The 13,381-nt window shown below is 33.5% G+C and overlaps 1 protein-coding gene across 1 annotated transcript in view; it reads left to right on the forward strand.

Moving 5' to 3' along the window:
• Atrnl1 (attractin-like 1) overlaps positions 1-13,381 on the forward strand; it is a gene marked incomplete at its 5' end in the record, with an annotated part of 750,654 nt that overhangs the window by 521,585 nt on the left and 215,688 nt on the right. The window contains 1 exon segment of the mRNA XM_013515898.1: positions 11,804-11,911. Within this exon segment, the coding sequence (XP_013371352.1) occupies positions 11,804-11,911 (108 nt within the window).

Raw genomic sequence — 13,381 nt, forward strand, 5'->3', positions numbered from 1 at the left:
TGAAAAGAAATATTGGAGAAGACAGAAAGGAGTTTCCCATCACCCCTTCATCAATTTGAATCATCCCTACATGGAGAAAGATGCCTTTGGCTTCAAGGATAGATATATATATATATATATATAGAGAGAGAGAGAGAGAGACAGGGAGAGGGAAAGAGAAAAAGAGGGAGAAAGAGTGAGGGAGAGAGTATGAGAGAGAGAGATGAAATTTTTAACGGGATATTAAGGAAGAGGTGACCAATGAAATTGAAATTTTAGGCAAGGGAAATATTGTTGTCTACCTAGTCTTAATACAAAACCATATCAATCTCATTCAGGTTCTGTAGTGTTTTTGTGGAACTTGAATTCTTTGTAGTTTAATAATAGAAAATATTTTTCTGCTCAACAATTTCTGGACTTTCTTTATGTGTAATTAAGTCATTGCCTTAGCTGTACCAACTTAGGCATAGTTGCACCTGCACAATAAGTTGGCCTGTTAGGATCTGACCCTACTCTAAGCCCACTGAGCATTATTTTTGTTTCTTAGGTTACGGCATTACTTGTTCTGTTCCTAAGGGAGAGGCTTGATAAAGATAATATTATGTCCTTTATCTACACTTTTTGTTTTTCAACTTGTTCAGGATCTCCAGCAGATAAGAAGGACCTGCTTAATGGGAGCTTTAACAGAGGCCTCAGCAGTTCAATAGATTCATTGTTGATTGCTAGATAAATGTCCATTTCTTAGAGAAAGGCCTCTAATAAGGTAAAGAAAAAATAAAGAATACATTTCTTTCTCTGATCCATCTAAATTTTCCATCAACCAAGAAATAAATGTCTTCATTATAAAATTTATGGATTTATTGGCAAATTGGAAGATCAGAAATATATAAGAATAAACTGAAATTATAGCTTAATTTTAAAGAGTATATTGGGTGAGAAATGAAAATCCATTTGGTAAAGGGAAAATAATTATACAGGAAGATATGTTTTCGCAGTAGGAATATGTCGTAAATCAATAAGCTCAGGAAAAGCATCGACTAGTTGAAAGGTGAAGCAGTGAAGATGGAGGAGGAGAGGCTGCAAAGTTCTGCAGGACATTCTTAGGTGTGACATTGAATGGCGAAGCAAGCTGCTGCTCTATCAGTTGTTGAGGGACTGACTAAAAGTGAAGTATATGCACTTCTGTCATTTACTTCATGTTAGCAACCCGTATTCCATAACATCTCTCACCAAAGCACAAAAATTAGAATTCAGAAACATGATCCTAAAAGTTCACATCTGAGCAAAGTCTAAGGAGGGTGACTTTTGAATAAATTTTGCAGTAGACAGAGCATGACTTTACAAGGTTTGAAAATAAAGGAATGTGTACCTAGTCAGCTAGCTGGGAAACTTCTTAGGTACTGTACTCTTCTGGTCTCCTACAGTGAACACACTCTGTGAAAATAAACTCAAAGTTTTTAAATCCAAATACCTTGTCTATCCTATTGATATCACTACATGGAGGGAACCCGGGAATAGCAAAGTCATGTTGTTAGTGGCTTTTAAGCAAGTATGAAAGCTCACTCTCTTGACTGTTCCCTCCTAGCAAAAGGTATTGACCTGATCATGGGAATGGAACGGGGTAAGCATAAATGACAGTAAGAGGAGACATCATAAAAAAATTGGAAGTTCAGGGATTTCAAGAGAATTCTGCACTCAAGGAAAAATAGGTTAGCAACAGTAACAATAAAATTGAAAAGCTAGTAAATATCTAGGTGAGGTTCTCAATTTAGATTAAAAAGTTCATTTATAGAAGTACTTAATTAGGAAAGACATTGATCAAAGTTAGTGTCACAAACACCTTAAGCTGTTGATTTGGTCCAAGAACATAGAATGATTCTAAAAATAGACTATTTTGAAAATGGAAAAAATGCAAGTTAATTAAGAGAAACAGTTATATCATAGTCTATACTGGTTTAATCACATCCATAGTATTATACTCATTTCACATTTTATAAGGGACATTGAAAAGCTAATCACTGAATAATGTTACATGAGAAATAGGTCTGCATTGCACACAAGATGATGAATAAGCCCCTTGAGGGCAAGACTATATGCCTTGTATTTCTTAAATGTCAGTGGCTGTCCTCTGCCCAGAGCATGTAAGTTCTAGAATTTTCCATAAGTATTTGTTGCATAAATAATGAATGGCAATGTATCTGAAGGTGTGAGAATTCTTAAAATATTATATATATATATGAATACTAGTGAAGTTAGAAGTACTTACCTAACTTTAATGGTTCAAAAAGAGGCCAAGGATAAAAATTTTTGTTCAGTATAATGAACTAATAGTTTGAGCTGACTTGTTAGAAAATGATTTTTTTGCTAGATGTATTTGAGAGTAATAGATGATCATTTGTCAGAAAAGTCAGAACACTTTTGACCTGGCTTTATTGGGAACACTGGACCAGAATAACCTGTAGAATTCCTTCCAACTCTAAGAATAAGTTACTCCAGTGAGTTTCTTATGACCTTTAACTTTTTACATTCTGATTTTGTAGTTTAGCACACTGTAAGAGTAAATTTATATTATTCCTGAGTAATCCATTCTATATCATCTTTCACTTTTAAAATTTTCAATTAAAAATTTGCTTAAAATGTTTATATCATGTTTTCTTTTGCAAAATAATGAAAACAAGATTTAATATTCATGTAGCACACCAATTAATGTACATCATGGGTATATTTTAGTACAGACTTCAGAAGTTGTACTTAGTAGATATTATACTTAACAAAGAAACATTTAAAAATAACTATTTTTAAAGTTTCTTAATATTGAACTGAAAGTGACTCCACTAGCTAGTAGCAAAATAATTGCATTTTCCTAAAAATATTTTCAAAATATTGATTAAGAGGAAACTGCCAGCATTTGAGTCATTTATGTATCTCAGGAGATATAAATACCTCTTGAAGAACTTCAAAATTATAGTCATGAACTACTAAAATGTTCAACACAAGCTCCTTATACACTTAGTAAAAAAGCTAACTGGATTATGTTGCATTTAGAATTTCTTAACTTAGAAGCTAGCAAGCTGTGGTTCAAAATTGAATCTCAAGCTTTGTATCGATTCCCAGCATCAAGGGGTTGGGAATCTTTGTTTCTAAAATTAATTCTTAATGGGAGAGGGGAACGACTTGAGAATTGATCCAAGTTTTATTGTAACAAAAACCTGCAATCAAAATTACTCCTCCAACAGGCAGGAATCCATGTGTCATTTCTATTGTAATCAATTGCTTTGTAGTGAAGTTTCACTTGATCATATTGTGCACCTCCTGGATGTCAAAGACGTGGCATTCATTTGCTCCTCTTCTTGAGGGCAGAACAAGCATTTTTCTGACAACTTAAACCTCTAAACTGGGGAAGTAATATATCCCCCAGTAGGACTTTGAGGGTATTCTACATGTGATATTGTTTTTCATGTGAAGGTTTCAAAATTTGAAATTATCCGGTTTCCCACTTTTGCTCTTTGAAAAGTTATATGTATTAAACATCCATTCTGGGGATCTAGCTTTTAAATGACCTTTTCAGTACTCATCCTTTTGCTCATTTTGATTTGCTCAAATAAATTACAACCACCTGGCCTTTTGTATTAAAAAAGGTTACATACAAAATTGACCTTTTGATACTTATTGAGAGAGCTAGGTTCATTGTACTTGAGATTAAATGCTGTTGCTGTTTTCTTGGTTATGTATTAAATTACTTTATGTGAGGATGATAAAACCTATTTCTTGTGCCGTTTAGTTCCAAGCTACTTCCAACACTGAAGGAATGGACACTCTAAGTAATATAAGGAGAAAATAAGTTTTAAAATAGTGAATGTGATTTATTCAGATCCTATATGGTTGATGAATTACAGATGTGATTTTTATTTCTCTTAACCTTGATAAAGCAAATGCTAATCTTGGAACCTCTCACTATTTGGCTTATTAAGGTTCAGACTTTTTCTGTTCCTTGTAAACTTTAAGCTTATGTTTGACGGAGAAGCTTTGTACTTGCTGATTGTTCTGCCCGAAACTTGCCTTTCTGGCTGCCTTTGTTCCAGTCACTTGCTCTCCTATGTGTTCAATGTAGTCAGTTGGGCCGTCTGACTATTTCTGGAAAGGGTATGTGTGTTTCTTGGATTGGGACATTGAAAAGTTTTTGCATGATTTACTGGTCTCTTTTCTACCATGATACTCTGGAAAGTTTTTGATTGAGATGCAATGCTGCAAAATTGAAGGAATCTGTATTGCTAAATTACCCATGGGAAGGTACCTGGACTTGCAGATTTTGTGAAACTAAGAAATGAACTTTTCTTTGTTAAACTCGTGAGCTGTTGGGGATGTGTGCCTGTTTTGACTGACTACAGAGGCTGTCAGGGCCAACGTCATTTACTGACACATTTTCCCTCATCGTCCTATCTAAGGCATGTCCTCTCTCCAGTGCCTCTTCCCCCTGCCCGTCATGTTTTCCATTTCAGCTTTTTCCATATTATTAGTAATTATTTGTAAGTCAGTGTTGAACAAACACAAATTACATGTGCCACTAAATGTGAATTTTAAGTATCAGAGTAATATTTAAAAATGGTGATGAGCACTTTACTTATTGACTTTTTGTTTTAATGTCAAAACATGCAAAATCAAGGCAAAAATACTGTGCCGGAGAGGCCTATTGCATTTTCCTATTGATCACCAGTCTGTAGGAGGAGACACAGGATTTTCAAGACTCTTCTGGATGACTGCATTTTGTGTGATTTTTTTTATCCTGAAATGAGATCATCTTTGACAAAATCTATGACAGTGATGACTTCTGTGTCACCGAGGAAGGGATTAAGTAACCTTCAAAATATTCTGCAATATTTTCACATAGTCAGGGTTTTGCCCCCTAAGAGATAGATAAAGCTTTGTTCTTTTCAACTCCAAGCTGCCTAAGTACTTTCTCCAGTGATTTCACTGAGTTCTATTCAGGAATTTGAAACTTAACTCACTTGATAAACAACATTCTAGGATGCTTTTTCAAGATGTAGCTTTTGTATTGCAACAAAGTCAAATCTTCATATAGTCCTCCCTTTTAAACTTTTTGGGCATGAAGACATATACTGAATGATCTCCCAATGGAGAGTTATTAGCTGTCTCCAATTTCTTAGCTTGAAATTTCTATTGGAAAGACTTGTCCATGACAGAAGAATGATTTTTCCTCCCATGATATTTAACTAAAAATATATAAACATGAATATATAAAGAGAAGGAAGAAGTTTCATAGTTTATTTTCCTTGATATTTCCTAAATTAACCTAAGTAAAGTCAGTCTATATTTAAAATATCCACATTCATCAGAGTGAGATATATTTTCTTTAATTTGTGTGAGTGGGAAGTTTTTAAAGATCTTATTACATGGAGATAAGACCTAGCCATATGGTTGGTGCCACCTGATCTTTCAGTGTTGACAATTTCCAGAATTCTATGAGACTATTGTACATGGAAATTGTAATCTAAAATAAATATATCATGCTGATATCTTGCAGAGATAAGATTATTCTGTATATAGATGGCATCACATGTACAGCAAAGTTTGCATAAAAAGTTTGAGAACCACTGAGCTAAATAAAAGAAAAGCTTAAATGTTTGAGCTTTAAACTCATTCTGCCTTTCTAAAGTAGTCTAGATTTCTCTGAGAATTTGTTCCCTTTTGTTTTATTTGTAAGTGTTAATATGTTGATTAATGTGTTTGCTAAAAGAATTTAAGAAAACTATACACTTACATTTTAGATGAGGGCCAATTAGCTTTCAAAGACAACAGAGAATTCAGTGTTTGAAACCATGAAAGTTGTAGTAAAAACATTTATCTCAATGTTTAAAATCTTTTTTAGGAAAGGTATTATCTTGGGTAATTTTCTCTCATTGCTGAGACAAAATACCCAACGCTCAAAATGAAGGAAGGAAAGGTTTATTTTGCTTACAGTTTATGAAGGTTTCAGTCCATACTTGGCTGGCTCCAAGGCAGAGTGGCACATGACAGAAGGCTACAGTTCATGGCGGAGGAACACAGCAAAAGCAACAAAAGCGAAAAGGAGGAATGGCAGCAAGCAGCCTGTTTCCCTCCCTTACATTGTGTGCAAACTGCCTGCCCCAGAGTGAGTGTAGCACTAGCACCCATAATCCCAGCATTGGATCATGGATCAATCACAAATCCTACAAGCCGACCCATGGCTGCATGAGGATTTGGGGGGACATGCAGACACAAACCATATCAGGTATGATATGTTAGCACTGAGCTCACAGACTTTTTAACATTTATCTATTGAACTGTTTAGAAATCTGTGGCTGGCAAGCTGAAAAATTGCTGGTCTAAAGGATCTGTATAGTGTCTTCTAGGTCTAAAAGTACATGAGAACTGCGTCTTCCTCACGCCAATTATATGATCATTGTTATCCAAATGGCAACAAAGATCCTCATACACTGACATTATTTAATCTTTATTTTGTGGAAACCTAGACAGAAGTACTTAAAGCAACCTGAAACAAAGATGTTTTGCTAAACTCCTTCCATAGGCACTAGCATAATATTTAGGACAATAAACTTTGAACTGAAAGATGAAGAGCAAAGTTTCTTGATATTCGGAAGAAGAGGTCAAGACTTATTCCTTGTAGACATTGTATGGGTTGGTAAAATATATTTTCCTAATTCACCGATACTAAAAGATATCTATACTTCTCTTTATTCCTTCATACTATCCTATCATCAAAAAACCAAAATCATTTGTTTACTTGTATTATGCTGTGTTAAAAATATTTGTTTTTATAACAGGAATACTGTGTTTCATGAATTGTTTATTCTGTAATTTGTACACCTTATTTTAGTATGGAGAGTCAAGACCCATAACATTTGAATTACTTTTATGTATTTTCCAAATCTTAGAAATATGATTTCTATAAGAAATGTTAATGTATTTTAATAATTTTATAGGAACATTTTCCATAACTTTTGTAAAATTGCAATAAAGTAGACAAGGAACAATATGAAATGATATTGATTTGAAATACAGGTTCACAGAACTGACCTACTTTAAAAATTAATCACCAGGGAGGCATGGTGGTGCATGCCTGTAATCTCAGCATTCAGGAGGCTGAGGCAGGAAGATTGTTGCAAGTTCAAGACCAGCATGGGCTGCAAAGTGAGCTCAAGGCCAGCCTGAACTGTATAGCCATATCCTGTCTCAAAAAGACAAAAAAATAATAATAATTACCTATTTGGAGGATAAAATATAAGTTCTATAATATCAAGGGATATATCATAGTTTTTAGAGTTGAATCACAATTAAAATAAATTTTAGAGTAACATTTCTTTACTTATATTTGTACAAAGCAAATTTTAAGGCTTTAATTTATTCATGCATCATTCATTGTTAATTCATCAAATGAATATCAGTTAGGGGGTGTTAAGAATAAAAAAACAACTAAAATAGATTTTTTCCCTATTGAGGTATTAAGAAAAGCCTGGTGACATAAAGAAATAGTGCCATATTAATTAATACATACTTCATGGGGGAGGTAATTACTTCAAACATGGGGTCAAGTAGGATATTGGAGGTGAAAGAGAAGGACATAGAGAGAACCTAAATATAACAGAAAGGTATAGATGGTATAAGGACAATTGGGGGACAAAGTTAGCTATTGTTTTCTTTTGTGTTATTTTAGAGATTATTGCCCTAAAAGTTATAGAGTTGTAGTCCATTCTGTATTTGGAAAGGTAGCTAATAGAAACCTGGAAAATGATTCAATATTTGAGTTAGAAATTTTAAATGGAAAAATTATCTGCATTCATATATATGGGGTACACACACACACACACACACACACACATATATATATATAAGGAATCAATGACTGTCAAATTTAAGTGAATATATGACTATAATTGTCAAATTTAAGTGTGGATTTTCATATTTTTGTCATGGTATGATTTATAAGAGATTGTCACTAGTAAAGCAGTTATCTAGAACAATAAATATGATACTAAGAACTTCTCTAATTTTTAAAATTAATTCACAACAATGCTTATGGCAGAACGATTATAATCTGTTGCATTATGATCAATGTGTTCTCTTGGTTTTATTATTGTGCTGAACAGAACAGTAGCAGATTAGATATAAAATAGGTGCATCTGTTAGTGTCTTCTTATGGGCTGTGCAAATGTTAAACTTTATATTATGTAAAGAACATAATCACAGAAAATAAATTAACTTTCAGAATTTCTTGCGAAGTGCTAAATATTTTCTTCTAATTTTCAGGTTGAGGTTTTAATCATTCTCAGTCACAAATGCCAGAAAGCATTTTAAATATAAGTTTATTCTACCACAATAGTGACATTTTCCAACTGTCTAGTCAATTTGTAACATTTGGTAAAATGGAGACTAGTAAAGAAAAATGTGTCACCAGTGGTGAGAAAATGAACTTGTGGCGATTAGTGTGCCATTTGCAAAGACAAAAATTCGTGCTTGAAAATTCAACAGAATAATGGACCAGCGAACAGTCACTAGATGCTCACTATGTATCAGCCCCTCTGCTGAAAGGTCCACGTACATCATTTCTTTAGTCTTCACCATACATCCTGAAGCTAGTATTGCTATTCTCATTTTACTTGTTTTAGTAAATAACAGTTGTATTGGGCTAAAATTTGCATGCTACACAATTTATAAACTTAAAGTATATGATTCAGTAGATTTTATCATATTGACAGAGTTACAGAACCTTGACCATAAGCAAATTTAGATTATTTTTGTTACCCCCTAAACAAAACACTCTTCCCACTAGCTACAGTCTCCCAATTCCTGCCCCTAAATTGAGACAGTCACTGAGCTACTGTCTCTCTTCGTAGGTTTCCCTATTCTGGTAATTAATTCATTATTTTTTAAACTCAAACTAGACCATGCTCATATCAACAGTAAAGACCTTAACACAGCCAAAGAAATGGAAATCCTGCAAAGCAAGCTCTCACAACATATTGGAGTGAAATTAGAAATTGACAGCAGAAACACACTTAAAATACAATAAGTTTTCCCTCTAATTTTTGTGGAGAAAAAATGAGCATGGGAAAGCCTGAATAATTTGATTGTGGTCCAAAAACTAGTAAGTAGAAAAGCTGAAATTTTAAAACACTTTGTCAGTATACAGGGGTGGAGTGAGGTTAGGAAGAGTACTTTCACTATCCCTACTTTACAGATAAGAAAATTCTTACCTTATAGGTAAGAAAATTGAGACCTGGAGTTTTAAGTCATTTGGTTAAATTCAAACAGATAATATCCTTCTTATTGTGTTGCATGTCAGTAACTGCCTTCTTAATATGTATGTCTTTCTAAATATTGACAGAATTTAAATTGTAAGCATATTGTTGGTATTGCCTTTTCTCCTGGAAAAATTTTGGAAGTATCCAGACATGAATTAGCAAGAAGGAGAGCAATTGGTGGATATAGAGGAGAGCCTGAAATTAGTAGCAAAATTAATTGCAGTTTCTTCCATTTTCTGTTTTGGAGCTAACATACCAAAGAAAAGTGTTTCAGGGAAAGTGCTTCACCCCTCCTAAGATTCATAGTAAGACCATTCCACTACTTCCCTGAGTCAGAAACTCAGGTATGCCAGCAAGAATGACCTCAGATAAATTTGTCTAGTATCGTATCTGCACACTTTACTGATAACCTATCTTAATGTCTAATTCTTTTTGTTGCATTCCATGTCTTACAACTATAATATTGAGTTCTGCTTAAAAGCAATGTTTTTCTTCGCGGCAGACAGTACTATAGGAAGCATTTTGTTCTCAATATGTGAAACTCAAAGCTCAGTAGAAAAACCGGAACCTTTAACTATACTTTTGCATTTTACAAACAAAAAGTTTGAACAAAAATATCTGTCACTGGGCTTTGTTTAAGTATTGAAGGTCACAAAATACATTATATTCCAGGGAACTAAATCTTTGCCAAAATAGTAAATTTGGACTACTTATCAATTTACATGAAAATTTGGGGTATGAATAGTCATTTATTTTGAAGATATTTTACTTTTAGGGAAACAGAGAAGACAGGATAAAGAAAGAGAGTTACTTCTCTTTAAATATTAATTATATGAAATACCATTTGTAACTGGGAAGAGCTAATGTTATTTGAGAAAATTGTCAGGTCAAATCTTTAAAAAGTTGTGTTTGAGCACAAGCTAGAATTTACATTTTTCTCAAAGCTACTTGTATATTTCATGGGAATGGCAGATTGAATATTTGGGGGGATTTGGGGATACATGTGCTTGCTTGTGTGTGGTTTTCTATGAAAGACAAAGAGTGTATGTCTCGTATTGCTTTTGGCATGGACATTCTGCTCAGATCTATTGAGAGAGGCACAATGCAAATTCTATTTGCTAATTTGATATATTGTATTTTCAATAATAGAACTTTAAATTTATATTATAAATATTATAATTATATAAAATTATATTATAAGTTTGAATAATTTTGAAACTGAGACCACAGTTACTTTTAACTGTGTATTTTTAATATGAATTCACTAATTCTGGAAAATTTAATTTAAGAATTAGAACTATCATTCACTAATGACTGCATTACCTCTACTCTTCATTGTTGTATGGATGTTCATTTTCATTAATGATAGAGCAAGGCTTTATTGTGGTTTAGATCTTTTCTTCATGAACACTGTCACTTCTCTGTCACAAGTGTTAAAAATGTTAAAAAACGAACTGCCCTTAGGTGTTGACTTGTGTTCCTTCTTCATCTACAGGGAAATTATATGAATCATGCATCACAGCGCTTCATCCATTTACATTCAAAGACCAACAGTTAATGTTTTAAGTTCATGCTAGTGAATGTTTCAGAATCTCTATAAATAATGAAGCCATTCATTGTATCCAAGGATTGTGCCTTCTTCAATGATATGATTTTCTTCTCATTTGAAAGAGTATTTAATTGGATTGCTCATGATCTTTTAATATTTAATAATAATTTTATTAGCTATATAGAATGAGAGAGACAAGATTTGTAATATCTAGGGCTGCTCATCAATTTTTTCTTATCATAACTTAATGAATATTATAATTACAAAGAGAGCAGAAATATAAATTAGCTTGGTAGTTGGTTGAGACTTATTCCTTTCTTGGTTTTAGATTGGGTAAATCCAAGATTAAGCGTAAGGAGAAAGTACAAATAGCTAGGGGTGCTTCAGAAATCTAGGGCACAAAATTTTTGCATCTCATTAGTCATTTATCATTTTAAATAATGAACACAACAGAGTCTTTGAATAAAGATACAAATACTATAAATTCCTGATGCTTTCATAGCAATGCACAGAAAATCCTGACAGGTATCTGCTCCTTTAATCTCCATTAATGCATTTTGACAACTTTTCATTATAATTTCTAAGCCATTTTTACTTTTTTCTTTTAGGTAAGACAAAAGCATGGATTATTTTGAGTGGCAAAGTTGGCATAGCTATCAGCATAATAGCACTTTTTAGTTAAGTAACATCTCTCGCCTGAGGTCTACAAAGTGCTTTTGAGCATTGTTTTTAGGCCTGTGTGATGGAGGTCGGGGGGAAAGTTACCTGTACACACTATGTATTTAATGCTTCTGTGGAAGTACAACATAGGCCATGGGGAGAAGGTACTTCTTATCCTTAGCTCTCTAGATATGTATGTGTGTATGAAATGATTCGTAAGTGTTCAGTTCTGTTCAAAAATGAAACCAGATATTGTTGAGTTTAATGTGCTTTTAAGCCTCTTTTAACACAAATCATTTTTAACCCCCTCCAGCAACTGCTTCGAGAGCGACAGCAGATGGCCAGCCGTCCCTTCGCTTCTGTGGATGTAGCCCTGGAGGTGGGAGCGGAACAAACAGACTTTCTGCGAGGCCCATTAGAGGTAGGAACAGTGGTGCTGAAAGGGGCCCACTATGATTTGCATATTTATGTTGCTTCTCTAATCTGCATCTGTTTGTGAAGGCACACAGAGTCTGATTATCTAGAGTTGACAAGATTCAGCTACATATGTTAGGCCATTTTCAAGGCACATAGTTTTAATGGTATGACATGAGCTGTAACAAAAGCCACTGGAGAATCTATTAGCCTAGGCAAGAGTGACAGACTGAGCACCCGGCAGCCTTTCCCTGACAAATAGGAGCTGAAGGAATTTAAGATGTAAGTATAACGGGAGAAATAAAGCCCCTATATTTAGTTCTTAGCATACCCAAGGTCCTTAGCTAACAGTTCATATCTGTCATTGTTAACAAAGTTTACTATAAAAGGCGGGTGGAGATGAGTTGCATTTTAATTACATGGTTGTGTTTTCAAATATACAGAAGGGTAAAATATAGTAAATATTTTTATTTGTGGAGAGTGGCTATATTACATTCCTTTGTCACAAGTTTAGAAAGGGTACAGTGAAATAAATCATATGTACATGTGAACATGGTGTTAGAATCCTAAAATAATGTACAAAATAGTTTCTGAAAATAATAACTCCAAAGAGCAAAAATTCAGATTGTGATTAATGACTAATCAAAGAATTCTGAAGCATATGAATTTAATTGTGTATTTGTTACTTTATTTATGGTACAATGTTTAAGCAAGAAGATTAAAAAATTCTAGAAATGCAATATTTCATTCCTCTTTTTAAAAATGCCATTATTTGGATAATTATATGTTGCTATTTTCAGAATGTGCTTTTCTTCAAGCAAAGCAGGGAATACAAAAATAGACTCTTCCCAGAAAGTAGGGAGAAATATACTTGATTCTTTCTATAGCACATTTGTTTATTCTGAAAATATAAAACTAAATTTTAACTCATGGATTATATACAAAGTGCTGGATTTTAGAGAAAATAAACTATTTTGTGTGTGTTTAGCTTTTGTGTGTTTTAACTTTTGCTATTCTAGATGACAGATTTCGGTGGAAGCTTACAGCATTAGTAAATATATGTGTCTATCTTCCTCTGCTTGAGGAGTCAGGAGAAAAGAGAGACTGAAAGTTACAACAAATTCTGTGATTTCTATTGGCCTCTTGTTTCAAATAATGTTAGTACAAAACTTTTGTCCAACAGAAAACCTGGACTATTTGAATTCAATTCTCTTTCCTGTCCATCTGTTTAAACTAGTTTCAAATAGGGCTAACAGTTAAATAACAATAGAGAAATGAATATAAGTAATACATACATAGGCAAAGAGGGAAACGAACATGAAAACTCACAAACACATGTAAATGAATGTAGGTAACATACATATATTTCAGCTCGGTTTTTCAGTTGCTCCTTGATAGTGTTCAAGGATGTATGGTTAGGCTTATAAGTGTTCACAATCATTCTATCTTCTTCTTTTTTTTTTTTTTTTTTTTTTTT

Source organism: Chinchilla lanigera, unplaced genomic scaffold (genome assembly GCF_000276665.1).
Source record: "Chinchilla lanigera isolate Chin_1 unplaced genomic scaffold, ChiLan1.0 scaffold00030, whole genome shotgun sequence".
In the NCBI taxonomy this organism is placed as follows: Eukaryota; Metazoa; Chordata; class Mammalia; order Rodentia; family Chinchillidae; genus Chinchilla; species Chinchilla lanigera.